General features: G+C 39.8%; 1 protein-coding gene across 2 annotated transcripts in view; it reads left to right on the plus strand.

The window, feature by feature from the left end:
- The window catches only part of LOC122664050 (isoleucine--tRNA ligase, chloroplastic/mitochondrial), a 95,084-nt gene extending 84,715 nt beyond the window's left edge, over positions 1–10,369 (plus strand). For both annotated transcript variants that reach the window (XM_043859731.1, XM_043859732.1), the window contains exons 21-24: positions 167–240; positions 8,609–8,858; positions 9,506–9,685; positions 10,061–10,369. In XM_043859731.1, the coding sequence (XP_043715666.1) occupies positions 167–240; positions 8,609–8,858; positions 9,506–9,685; positions 10,061–10,303 (747 nt within the window). In that variant the 3' untranslated portion in view covers positions 10,304–10,369. The remainder of the gene's footprint in view (positions 1–166; positions 241–8,608; positions 8,859–9,505; positions 9,686–10,060) is intronic.
- The last annotated feature ends 1,972 nt before the right edge of the window (positions 10,370–12,341 follow it).

Here is a 12,341-nt window from a genome sequence, read left to right on the forward strand (position 1 = left end):
CACTAAAATAAGCCCAATTCTATGTTGTATCTGCATCAGCTTCACTATATCTATGACTGGTTGAAATTTTGCTTAGCTTATATTATTTTCTGTTTTATCTGATTAGTTACTAAATTTTGTTATGTATGATATATTGAATTAACCAATTTTTTTTTTCCTGTTTAAGATCATACAACGGTTTGCCATTGTAGATCTATCAAATTTCTACTTTGACATTGCTAAAGACCGACTTTATGTTGGGTAAGTCTTTTCCTATTTCCAGTTTAATCATTGTTACTCATTTATTACATGTAAAATCTGTTAAAATTTTGTATATGGTTTCAAAGGAGGCTCTTCAAGAACCTCAACACACATAGTGTATCTTAGGTCATCACAGAATCAGCAAACAGCCAGGCCAGCTTGACTTCATGATTCATCCGCTCCGCATTTCCGGTTTTGGGATGGGTAAGCAAGGGCCAAAGCCCAACCAATTGATTTATTAATGGACATTGACAAGGGCCTACCTCAGGGAATGTTGGCTGGGAAGCGAGGGTTCAGAGCAATGTGTGGACTTTTCTATGGTGCACTAGTGCTCGAAATGACTGGTTTATAGGAGACGGTTGATCTATTTGTGGCCTATTTATCAATTGTTGAGAATGACTTTACCATGTGATTAAGTCTCCTGCTTCCTTCTCTTTTAGAAGTGCATTAAGAACATTGGGCTTAATATCATCTGAATTTGTTTTTTAAGGCATAATTATTGTACTTTTATGTAGTTAGCTTGTACTTTTTTTTTGCACACTGCGAATTTTTAAGCTGTTTTGTTTCACTCATATGACTATCTGCTTAAATTCATCAACTGGAATGATGAATAAAAAAAAAATAAAGTTATCTAGTCAATACATTCGACTTCTTAACTAGAAACCAAAGTCAAAGTTCAAATAAAGTTATAAAGTTAAAGTAACTCAGAAATTTTTTTTAAAAAAATGAATTAAATAAAGGGAAAATTACATTTACCACCCCTGCAGTTTGAATCTATTACATCTACCACCCCTGAAATTTCAAAAATTACTTCCCTACCCCTGAGTACTAACTCTTAGTTTTGGAAGGAAATGACCATTTTGCCCTTGTCCTATTCTTCTTCTTCTCTCTTCTTCTTTCTTCTTCTTCTTCTTTCTTCCACCGCCGCCATACCTTCCCCCTCCCTGCTGACCGTCCCTAGCCAAGTGCCCTATCTCACCGCAAATGTAACATCCACCACCACCACTGCTGTAACCTCCACCACCGTAACCACCCCTTCCCCTTCAAGGAGCCCATCCACTAAGATGGTCTGGTTGCCCCTGAATTTCCACCTAAGGCGCTTCACCTGCATCACCATCTTACTGTCTATGCGGATCGAAAGGCATGGGTCACTCAGGCCTACCATGTCACACTCGATTCTGACATTATGGATCTGCCCATTGTCACAGAACTGAGCCTTGGTACCATAGACCTCCTTCCCAAAAATGTGCTCTCTCTTGGCCATGAAGATGATATTGGAAGAAACAGAAGCTGCGTTGGTCTTCTTGTATGCCACTTTACTCAAATCCCCAAGCAAAAGAACCATCTCCCTCTCAACGACCACCGCCACGTAAAAACCCTCCAATATCTCCGGCCCAGATCCAAATTTAGCAGAGGAAAGGTCCCAATCATATGTTGTATGAATCAACAGAGAGAGAAAAATTTGCCTAGCCAAGAGAATTCTTCAAGAAAGAAACCACCAAACTATGATGGTCTTTCCCAATCATATGTTGTATGAACCAACAGAGAGATAAAAATTTGCCTTGCCAAGAGAATTCTTCAAGAAGAAACCACCAAACTATGATCGAAAGGTCCACCAGAGTACCGAACAAAGCCCTGAAATCTCGGATTGATCTGATAAACTAAAGATACTGCTGAAATTGATTACCCAAAAAAAAAGGGTGAAAACAGGGACCGCTGGCTGGATAGGGAGAAAAGTTTACTAGAGAACATGAGTCCATATTGGCTTCAAATTGGTATAGAAGGACCCTTTATAAAGGGTAAATAAAACCCCTAAAATTCAATAAGATCTGCTAGCCAGATCAAGAGTAATTGTAAAACTAACCTTCCTGAAAAACTACCCTAAAATAGGGTATCGCATGGAGTGTGTGTGACAGCAAAAACATAGGATCAGCAAGGTCAGCTCCAGAAGTAGGTCGAGACGTCGAGTGGCCTTCTAGTGAAGATGAATTTACCCTGAAAATTTGATGATGGTCTGCTGTGTGGATAAAACTTAATTGAAGATCTTGATAATTGACATCTCTCCAAAAATAGAATTCCAGCATTGCCACAAGTCTGAAGATGAAATTAGCTGAATCCAATCGACTGCTCACACCATGTAAACCAATAAAAAGCTGATCTTTCTTCCGCAGCAGAGATTGAACCCAAACAAACTACAGGACTTGGAAGAAAAAAAAATACTCAAGAACCCGTCTCCCTGAAAGGTTTGAATGCTTCGAGACCTGCTTCTCAAGGCTCGAAATGATCTGGGTTTCAGTTTGTTAGAAGATCATCCTTCACAAAACCAGAAATTAACTCATTCATCAGGGAAACGACAAGACCTCGCCCCAAATTTAGAGACAAATTGAGGAATGTAGGCAATAAAAAGGATTAGGAGAAGAAACAGACAAACATGGGACTACCTTTGACTCTCTGTCAGTATCTTACTATCTCTGCGAAAACCACTTCTTAAATAATCCAGGAGAAAAAAAAATTATTAAGTGGGATACATGATAGGTGAAGGCAGATGAAGAAATACTACTTAAATGGTGTATGAAAAGGATGAAGGGGTTATCGTCGCTGGCGATTTCAAGCTGATCTCTGGTTCTGCCATGGTTTCGCTAGCAGGAGATACCCACTCCAATCGATTTCTCTCAACAACTCTGACTCACTACTCTTCCCCCGCCATCTCTTCTCTCCATAATTCTAAGGTTCAGAGGACTCCCGGTCGATCCATGCGAACGATTTGTTCCAATCTCTTCCAAAATGACTCTAGTCGTTCATTTCCTTCTGCTACCAATGGAAATTCCGCAGCTGTCTCCGAGAATTTGTCAGAATCTGTCATCGATTTAAGATTGAGAGAGCTCGCGGTTGAGAAATAGTGGCGGTCCTCGGCGATGGTGGCGTCGGTTGATCAGAGATGGGAATGGAGGCGGAGGTTCTCTCGGTTGTTCAGAAGCAATGAAGGTTTCTCTCTGTTTTTCGCTTCTTTTTTTTTTCATTTTGAGAAGATGATGTTTTGGGGGTAAAAAAGTAATATTACTTTATTTCAAGTAAGGCTAAATAAGGAATGAGGTTTTATTAAGGGTAATATGGACATTTAGATTAAAATTGGGCAATGACATCATCGCTTAACTGTTCTAATCTAACAGTAGGGGTACGGTTGTAAGGTTTTTTTCAAAATACAGGGGAGGTTTTTGAAATAGATAAATTTTCAAGGGTGGTAGACGTAATAGATTCAAACTACAGGGGTGGTAAATGTAATTTCCCCTTAAATAAAAGTTTATGTCCCAACCGACACGGTATTTAGATTTGTACCCTGTAATTTCCTGCCTAGTTAATGTTATAAGTTACGATGTTTGTTTGATGCCTGTGATTGCATGTGTAGCCCACTGTTTTAGAAACGGAAGAACCACTGAGTCATTCTGGTCTGGTTGTTGGCAGTTTGTACGGTACCCCTATCTAAACACGACCGTATATCGCGGAAGCAGAACATAGTTACTGAATAAAAGGTATATTTTCCATGAAATAATCTTATGGCATGGTTGCTTAAATGCTATGTTCATTGCTACGATGGTTTCAGGTGTTCTCGGTTGTAAAACTCGTGCATTTTTTAACATGTAATATGTGAGGCCTAAGTTTTCCTGGTTGGCAGACCAGGTCAGGGTATCCATGGTTAGGACAGTTGTTCCTGCCATGTTGAAGAACAAGGTTCTAAATCTTGGGTTTCGACCTGGTTTCAACCAGCCCGAAACCCAGATATGGTCGAAACCATGTCAAAACCTGGTACTTTTTCCCAGCCAGCTTGAGACTGTGGTTTCGAGACCAATAAATAGTTTTTTAGGTGTAATTTTTTGTACACAGCCTATTTTTGACATTCTAAACACAATGCATGAACTATTTTCATTAAAAAAAAAAAACACCCAAAATGGTACTTGTGGTTATTGACCCAAGTTTACTAGTGTACGTTGAAGGATACACTAAAGCTGGTATTATGAGTACTTAGATCACATAAAGTTAAAGTACAAGAACTCTGAATAATGCATGTTATCCAAATAAAACATTAAGGTCGTGTTTGGTTGGAGGTTTCTTCGGAGACGGATTCGACGGCATCTGGATTCCTTAACTTTTTTCGTGTTTGGTTTCTCGGAACCTGGTTCCGTGTTGGATTCTAAGAATCCACGAAAATCCATTTTACAGTGTAATTTTGGAATCCACAAGAATTCACCCCAAGGGGCGAATTCTAAAACGAATCCAAGTTCTTGGACCTGGTATATATACGATGGATTCTAGTGGACTCAAAAAATCGAGACTGAACTTCACTCAACCTAGAATTCTAGGGTTTCTCTCACGATCGTCTTCAACCATCTCTGCAACTATCTCACAGGTAACCATCTCTGCAACTCAACCGCCGGTTACTGGGGCAGCAGCCATGGCACCTCCTCCTCCTTCAAAGGCCTCACCTTGAAATTGACGATGCATTGAACACTCGGAATTTGCCGTCTTTTGTTCTCCTGAAGAGCTCTATTTTCAGGTCCAAATGGTTCATCGCTGCGATTACCAGGGAATTAATTAAATCTAATAAAAGAAGGGGAACCAACATCGTCTTCAAACTTGGCGTAGAACAAGCGGCAGAAAGGGCTTAGGTTTCAATGTGAAGGTATCCAAATCAAGAGCTCCAATCAACCTACAAATCTGAAAATAGGTAATGGACTCAAGAACCTATGGAGGGCAACCAACAACCAAGTCAGTTAATCAACTGTAGGATCAAATCAAATCTTCTGAAATCAGACCAGACGCAGCTGTAGCTACCAGATCTGGTTGTAGAGTTTGATCTCTCAGTGGAAGTGCCATTAAGGTGCAGGAAATCTAAAGATCAGGTCGCCTAGAGGTAGCAAATAAACTCCCAAATAAACTCTTAGTAGATTCCGAGTTCTAGTAGTTTGTAATCAACCCAACAACATCAACATGTAACAAGGAAGAAGAAGGTAGGTAGGTAGAGAAAGAGAGAGAGAGGTTCCGAGTTCTAGCAGTTTGTACTCAACCCAACGGCATTAATAGGTAACAGGGAAGAAGAAGAAGGTAGGTAGAAGAAGGGCGTGTTTGTTTGATTCCACCTGACAGACCCAGGGTAACCAAACAGTTTTTTTTTCCGAATCCAAATCCACATGAACCAGATTCTTAAGAAGCTGATCCAATATTAGAATCCGTCTCCGAAGAAGCCTCCAACCAAACACGTCCTAAGGTGCTCCTTTCTCAATTCCATGCATAGTTTCTTGGTGGGTCCAATCCATGAGCTACGTACCACTGAATATTTTGGAGCCGTTCCTCTGAATGTACCACATATGTATCCCATGACATGCTTTGGGCCCAATTGTTCTGATAGTCCATAACTGCCCATCTATAAGCCCCATTACCTTTGACAAGAAAGGTTCGAACACTGGATTAAGAGAGTTGATGTAGCTTGTAGATGCACCAAACAAAGAAACCTCTCGAAGAAATCCACACTTTTGAGCCAAACTCCCACTCTCTATGTTGAAACCACCGAGACAGTGTATGTTTCGATCGAAACTTGTCATTTTTATATGTCAGTTTGGGTTGGTTCAACTGGTTTCAACCAGTTTCGACCGAAACCCTATACTTTTTAAACTCCCACCTTAACTCGTCTCGGTTTCTTGCGAAACTGAGATACCTCGGAGGTTCCGGTGGGTTTCGACCAAGTTCTCTTTCCATATTGAAGAGTGACATGGAAAATCTGATGTTGGACATCTAAAGAATAGTCCGGATTGGCGACATATCAAACTTCACACTCAAATTCAATCATTTACCCTCCCATGTATGTCCACGGACTCCCTGGTAGCCCTGTGCACCTTGTCCATAGTCCTCAATTCTTCAGTGGTTTGTTTTGCTAGGTGGTCAACTGTTTGGGTTGAAACTTGAAATGTACTCCCTGGTGGTGAAATGTGACCATGTGAGTAGGGGACCTAGGCACCAAGCATCTACCTGTCCACAAATTTTCAGCCCAATCCAACCTGCACCATGTAAGAACCATGCACCCAACCATGGCTTCCCTTATTGGACTGCCAGACCTTGAAACCTTCTGCCATGTATGGAATCCACAAATTCAATGTCTTGTAACAGAGATATATTGATATCAACATACATATGGACTTAAAACGGGTCTGATCATCTAGCTCGAACTGTCCAAATGGTCTGACTGTTCAAACCAAGCAATCCTACAACCAGCGAATCATTCTCAGAAAAGAAAGTCATGATCATGGAACAGACTGCCTAGATCTTTTGGCTCACCTAATGGTTCAATTGCTGTCCCAAAGACCCTTGATAACTCTTTGGCCTTGCCCCTGTCAAGTAATGGCATCCTGTACATGTGTAATTGCACATTTGCACTACATGCATGATGCAGAGTTCCAGCATGAAGAGAAGATGGGCTTGCTGTTTTGGATTTGGTTTAATTTATTCGGCACAACTTAGCCTATGGGTTAAGTTTGGTTTAAGTTAGGATTAATTTGAGTGCCCAATGGGCTATATGGGCCATGGGCTTAGTATTTTTTAAGTTTCTATTGTAATGGGCCTATTCTATAAACCAAAATATTAGGAAAAATTTATAGGACAGTCATACAACCATCATGTATGATGCGGAATGTTGGGTAGTTACGAAGCATCATATTGATAAACTCAGTGTAGCTGAGATGAGGATGTTGAGATGCATGTGGGAAAAAACTAAGGATAAAGTAAGGAATGATCAAATTTGAGCTGCTTTGGGAATAGTCGCTCCAATACATGATAGCTATGAGAGTCGTTTGAGGTGGCATGGTCATGTTCAATGGAGGCCTTTAGATGCTCCTATACAGAGGAGTGATTTGATTCAGATTGATGGGAGCTGAAAGAGGCAGGGGCAGGCCTAAAATGACTCTAGGAGAAGTGGTGAGGAAAGACATGCATAGCTTAGTTCTTGTATCAAGTATGACCTCGAATAAAGCTGATTGGCGGGTAAGGATCAATTTAGTCGACCCATTTAGTTGGGATAAGGCTGAGTTGTTGTCGTTATTGTTTATTAGGGATGTAGGTCCTATATGGGATTAAGTAGTTAATATTTATTTTTGTAATAGATTTAGTTGCTAAGTCATTAGCAACTTAGTAGTTTCTTTTTTGGTTTGTCTCTTTCCTTTTTGTGTTATATTGAAACTAGATCTTCAATGGAGGCGCTATTTTATCAAGTTCTAAGCTACTTGGTAGCTAAGACTTACTATTCTTGTACTACATGCTTTTAATTTTATAAATACAAGAGACCTTCCATTTAGCAGCACCTTAGGATGGCATAGCTTTAAAGTTAACAGCAGCCCTCCCAACGATTTTGGCTAATGGAATACTTGTGTTCTCTATTGTGATTACATGCTACTGTGGTGATTCAGCAGCAACCCTGGATGGTGAATTCCAGGTTGGTTGATGGTGAAGCCTCCCATAAGCCTTCTGATGGTGAAACCAGGTCATAGGTCATGTCCTCTCTTTCCCCTCTTTTCTCTCCAGCTTGTTCTGTTTCAGCAAGCTACAAGGTGAATGTGTACATGTCGATCAAGGTAAATATGAAACCCTCTTCAGTGAACTTGATTCTTGCATCTTTGCTTCCATTCTCTTTGTTTTGGTTTGGTTTATATTCTCTCCTTGTTCTACTAATCTTATTTCTAAGTTTCTGTTCATGCATGTCAGTTTCTGTCCACTTGTGCTCGCAGTCTTATCTTAAAGATCCCATCCTTTCCTACTGTTGGATAAAACCCTATTTTGGATATGATGTTCTTCCCTATTCAGATTACATCTGGCCTAAGTTGCAGCACCATCGGATTTGGAGAGTGGGAGTTTGTCGTGTTCTATTAACTTTCTATTTTCTGTTTTCATAAAATTTCTAATTTTTGCCCACCTCCATTATTTCTCATTTAACCATTGGATCTCTATGATATTTTGATACAAGACCAGCAAGTTAGGACCAGCTTTAGACCATAATTTTAGCCCCATCAGCTGGCTGGTTTGGGAGGTATTAAACCTTCTATTTTATGCCCTTTAGCTTTCTTAAGCTAGTTTATTTTGATTCTGTCCTGTGGTTGTTTTAGTTTATTAAATCTTATTTAGATTTATCTAGAATTCACCAATCAATGTCTTGTCCACTATTCATTGCAAAATTGGCAACATTATTTGTCAGTCTCGTATTATTAAGAATTCTGAGATTCATGCGTACAAGGTTGGGCCTATGATTAGAAGGTTGAAAGCCTGCTGATGGAAGTATGTTGTTATAATTCTCTGGTTTAGTCCTATACTTACGAGTAATATATATCAGGGGCACTGCAAGCTTTTCCAGGAGAAGTTGTCAAACAGTTCTTGCAGCTCATCTTCTCTCTATTGTGAGAATAATTGCTCCAATATTGCCTCATTTAGCTGAGGATGTGTGGCAACACCTTCCCTTTGAGTATGCCATTGAAGATGGTTCGGTTGCTAAATTTGTTTTCGAGGCAGGATGGCCAGATAAAGATGAAAGATGGCGGGCCATGCCAGTTGAAGACGTTGATCTCTGGGAGAAAGTTCTTGAGGTAATGACCAACTCCGACAGTTAGCCACTTACTGATGTATAATTGCTTCTCCATGAAGGTCTGTTTGAGTAAGATACTTCAGTTTAACCTCTTGTAAGTCAAAGTAGATTTGCTCATAAAGAACTTTCATTCAAGGAGCTGAGGAGCTTTTGAAGCTTTTCTCCAGTTCCTTAAGGAAAGGTACCATGAGTTTAATAGTAACTTTAAGGGTCAAATTTTCTTAAATCCTCACTATTTCAGAATTGTGTAGAAGAAAATTTGAAGGGGTAAATAGAGGGGGGGGGGGGGGGTGGGGAAACACACAACAAGACATTAATTTATCATTTCCAGGGATGTGTTAGGGGAAGGACTGAAACTTGTAACAAGAGATTTATTTTTATCATTTGCATTCTGTTGGTTATTGAAAACAAACAGTCGTTAAAATATTCGCTAATAGTCCACTTTGTATATTTTCAGTCCTCAAGCATATAAGAACACTGCATTTTATCAGCATAATAGATTTTAGATCAACCTGACATTCACCAGTATGAAAACTGTAGACATGGAAAACTCTAATACTGCAGTAAATGCAGTGGATATCAGTTCTCCCCCCCCCCCCCCTCTTGGTTTATGTCAAAATTTTTATGAAGTGATCCATCTTTGACCAGCTAAGGACCGAGGTGAATAAGGTTCTAGAAACTGCTCGTGGTGGGAAGCTAATAGGTTCCAGTCTAGATGCAAAGGTTTATCTATACACTACAGATGCAGACCTAGCATCCAGATTACATGGAATATGTGTGGCCAGCAATGATGCAGATGCCTTGCATCGGATATTCATAACATCTCAGGTATGTTGAACTGTCACTTGTGCTAATAATTCTACTCTTCTTGTGCAGTGCACACATTGACTCCACAGGACACCTTCTTCCAGGTTCAGCTGAATTTGCACTGAAGTAGATTTCAGCTGTTGACCAAAAATTAAATAGTCCGAAAATAGTTCTGTAGGGCAGCATATTACCAATGTTGCACCGACTCCCCCTCCCTTTCTTCTTATTTGGGGAAAGAAAGGAGTCCCACCAACTATTCATAGTTGTAGATTCCCTTGTCCATCTAAATTTTGTAGGTGTGGTGTGAGGAGGGGGAACAATTCTTTGCATTTACCCATGCACAATCTCTTTCAAACAAAGGATCTTAAACCCATGAACTAAAGTGGAGACCTGCAGGTCGAAATCCTTGCTTCGTTGGAGAATGAACTGATCAAAAGCATTACATACAAGGGAGAATATCTAATTCAAGGGAGGAGCAGAGTTTGGATTGGTGTGTCTCGTGCTGAGGGTTCAAAATGTGAAAGATGCTGGAACTACTCAACGGAAGTTGGTTCCTTCACTGAGCATCCCACGCTCTGTTGCCGTTGTTATAATGTCGTTAACATCCAATTGTCTCCTGAAATGGCAGCAGTTAGCTAAGTCTTCAAAAGGCCGTAGTGAAAAGGTGACACAAACCACCTATAATTCATTGTGATTTTGAGTGGATAAAAAATTGTTTCTCACATTCAAGGATTTTCTTCACAGGTGGAAACCCCAAATTTGCCTTACTATGTGATGAGTTTTTCATATTAAAGGATCCTTCAGAAGTGGAATGCTCCAAAAATTGCCTTGTTATGTGATAAGAGTTTGTCTGGCATGTGGGGCATAACATGCTTCCATAGATCAACAGCAAAAAGACTTGATGCCTTCAATTTTTTTACCATTACCACCATTAAAATGTGTAATCTCTGATATTTCAATGATTTTGCAATAAACCCAATATTTTTACTTTTTGATAACCCTAGAATTCAACATTGTAATCCGAAGAATAACCTGCATAATCTCATTATGCATAAACTTTTTCATTCATGTACCTTCATGCTTCTGCTGAAGAAAATCGACGATGTCTGATATACAAAGCTTCAGCATAGTTATTAATGCCTCCGGATCTTGGTACTGTTTGATTTGAATATCAGAGTCAGAATGATTGACACTGAGCTATAATTTTGCACAGATCATTGAATCCCAAAACCAGCATATGTTATGTAAGGATACAATGCAATATATATACCCTCTTACAAGGAGATTCTTTCTTTATTTATCATTTGCCCTTGCGAATTAGTACTATTTGGGTAGCAAGATTTTTATGGTCATTGGAATAAGAGAGTTTATTTTATTAATCCTATTATTTTAAGAAGACCCCTAAAATGGTTTGTTGAAGTTGATGGACGTGCTTCCATTTAAGGTTGTCCAATGGGACGGTTTTAGCCTTTTAGGTTTAGGTAATTGGGACGGTTACCATTTTTGGACAGTATAACTCTTGTTATAAACCCCTAATTATTTGTAGTTATAATATAACTCTTATATAAGTTATTAACTATTAAGTATTAATTAATCCTAAATAAGTAATTTAGGCATGTTAAACAGGTCCTAATGGTTCTGGTTCTAGTTGGTTACTTGTTAGGCTTTTGGTTCTTGACTCGTTGGGAAACCTATCCTAGAACCGTCTCATCCCATTTAATAATTGAAGCCCAAAACCAAATCCCAAAACAATCCCATTTAGTAATGGCACAAATCGAATCCAGATTTTAACGGGACAGTTTGAGGGCGCCCAATAGTAGCGGTTGGAAGGATTATTATCCTCTCCAATTCCTAAATTGTGGTAGTGTGGTAGTGTTAGGTGGATGTCGACATTTGGCAGCCGCTGCTCCACCTAGCATTACCGCATTGCCACACTTTAAGGAATTGGAGAGGATAATTTTGGTGGTTGGAATGCTATAAGCGTGTTTATACAAATGGGAAAATGCAAGCCTTGATTGAATTATACTTTGAAATATGATATACGGCTAATTCAAGGAATGTAGTAGCTATCCTATAGTCGGAATTGTCCTATCATCGTTTTGCTTATCAAGATTGCACCATTCAAATGAATATTTCTTTAAAGGGAAAGGAATTGCATGTCACTCGCATGTAATGATCACCCACACCAAGCCAATGGGTGCACAGGAGGGATGCCTCATGATTTGCAGTGGGGCGAACATGGTTAGAGAGGAGAGAGCAAGTGTGAAAGTAATGTACATCTTCCCCCCCCCCCCCTCCTCCCCCAAAAAAAATAACATTGTTAGTTCAAAATCAAATTAGTGTTGGTGGGTTAGTGAAGTCTAGTTCTTACTGTTGTGCCCAGACATCGAGGGGCAAAATGATCACCCCGCCCCCCATGAAGGGTGGTAATGACTGTCTTGTTGATGCTGTCTCACGTCGTCACGTGCTCCCATTTGCCCCCTGCGCCAATGCAACAACTATGGTGCCTTTTGGAGAACTCTCTCCCATAAAAACAATAGTAAAAGGAAAATGACACAACAACATCAACAACAACTTAGCAACCAAACATCTTTCTTTTTCCCTTGTTCCCTTGTTATATATAAGGAAAAAGAATGCTACCTAGCCGCATGGCCTACGTGGATCCTATAAGTAGATA

This window comes from Telopea speciosissima, chromosome 6 (genome assembly GCF_018873765.1).
Source record: "Telopea speciosissima isolate NSW1024214 ecotype Mountain lineage chromosome 6, Tspe_v1, whole genome shotgun sequence".
Lineage (NCBI taxonomy): Eukaryota > Viridiplantae > Streptophyta > Magnoliopsida > Proteales > Proteaceae > Telopea > Telopea speciosissima.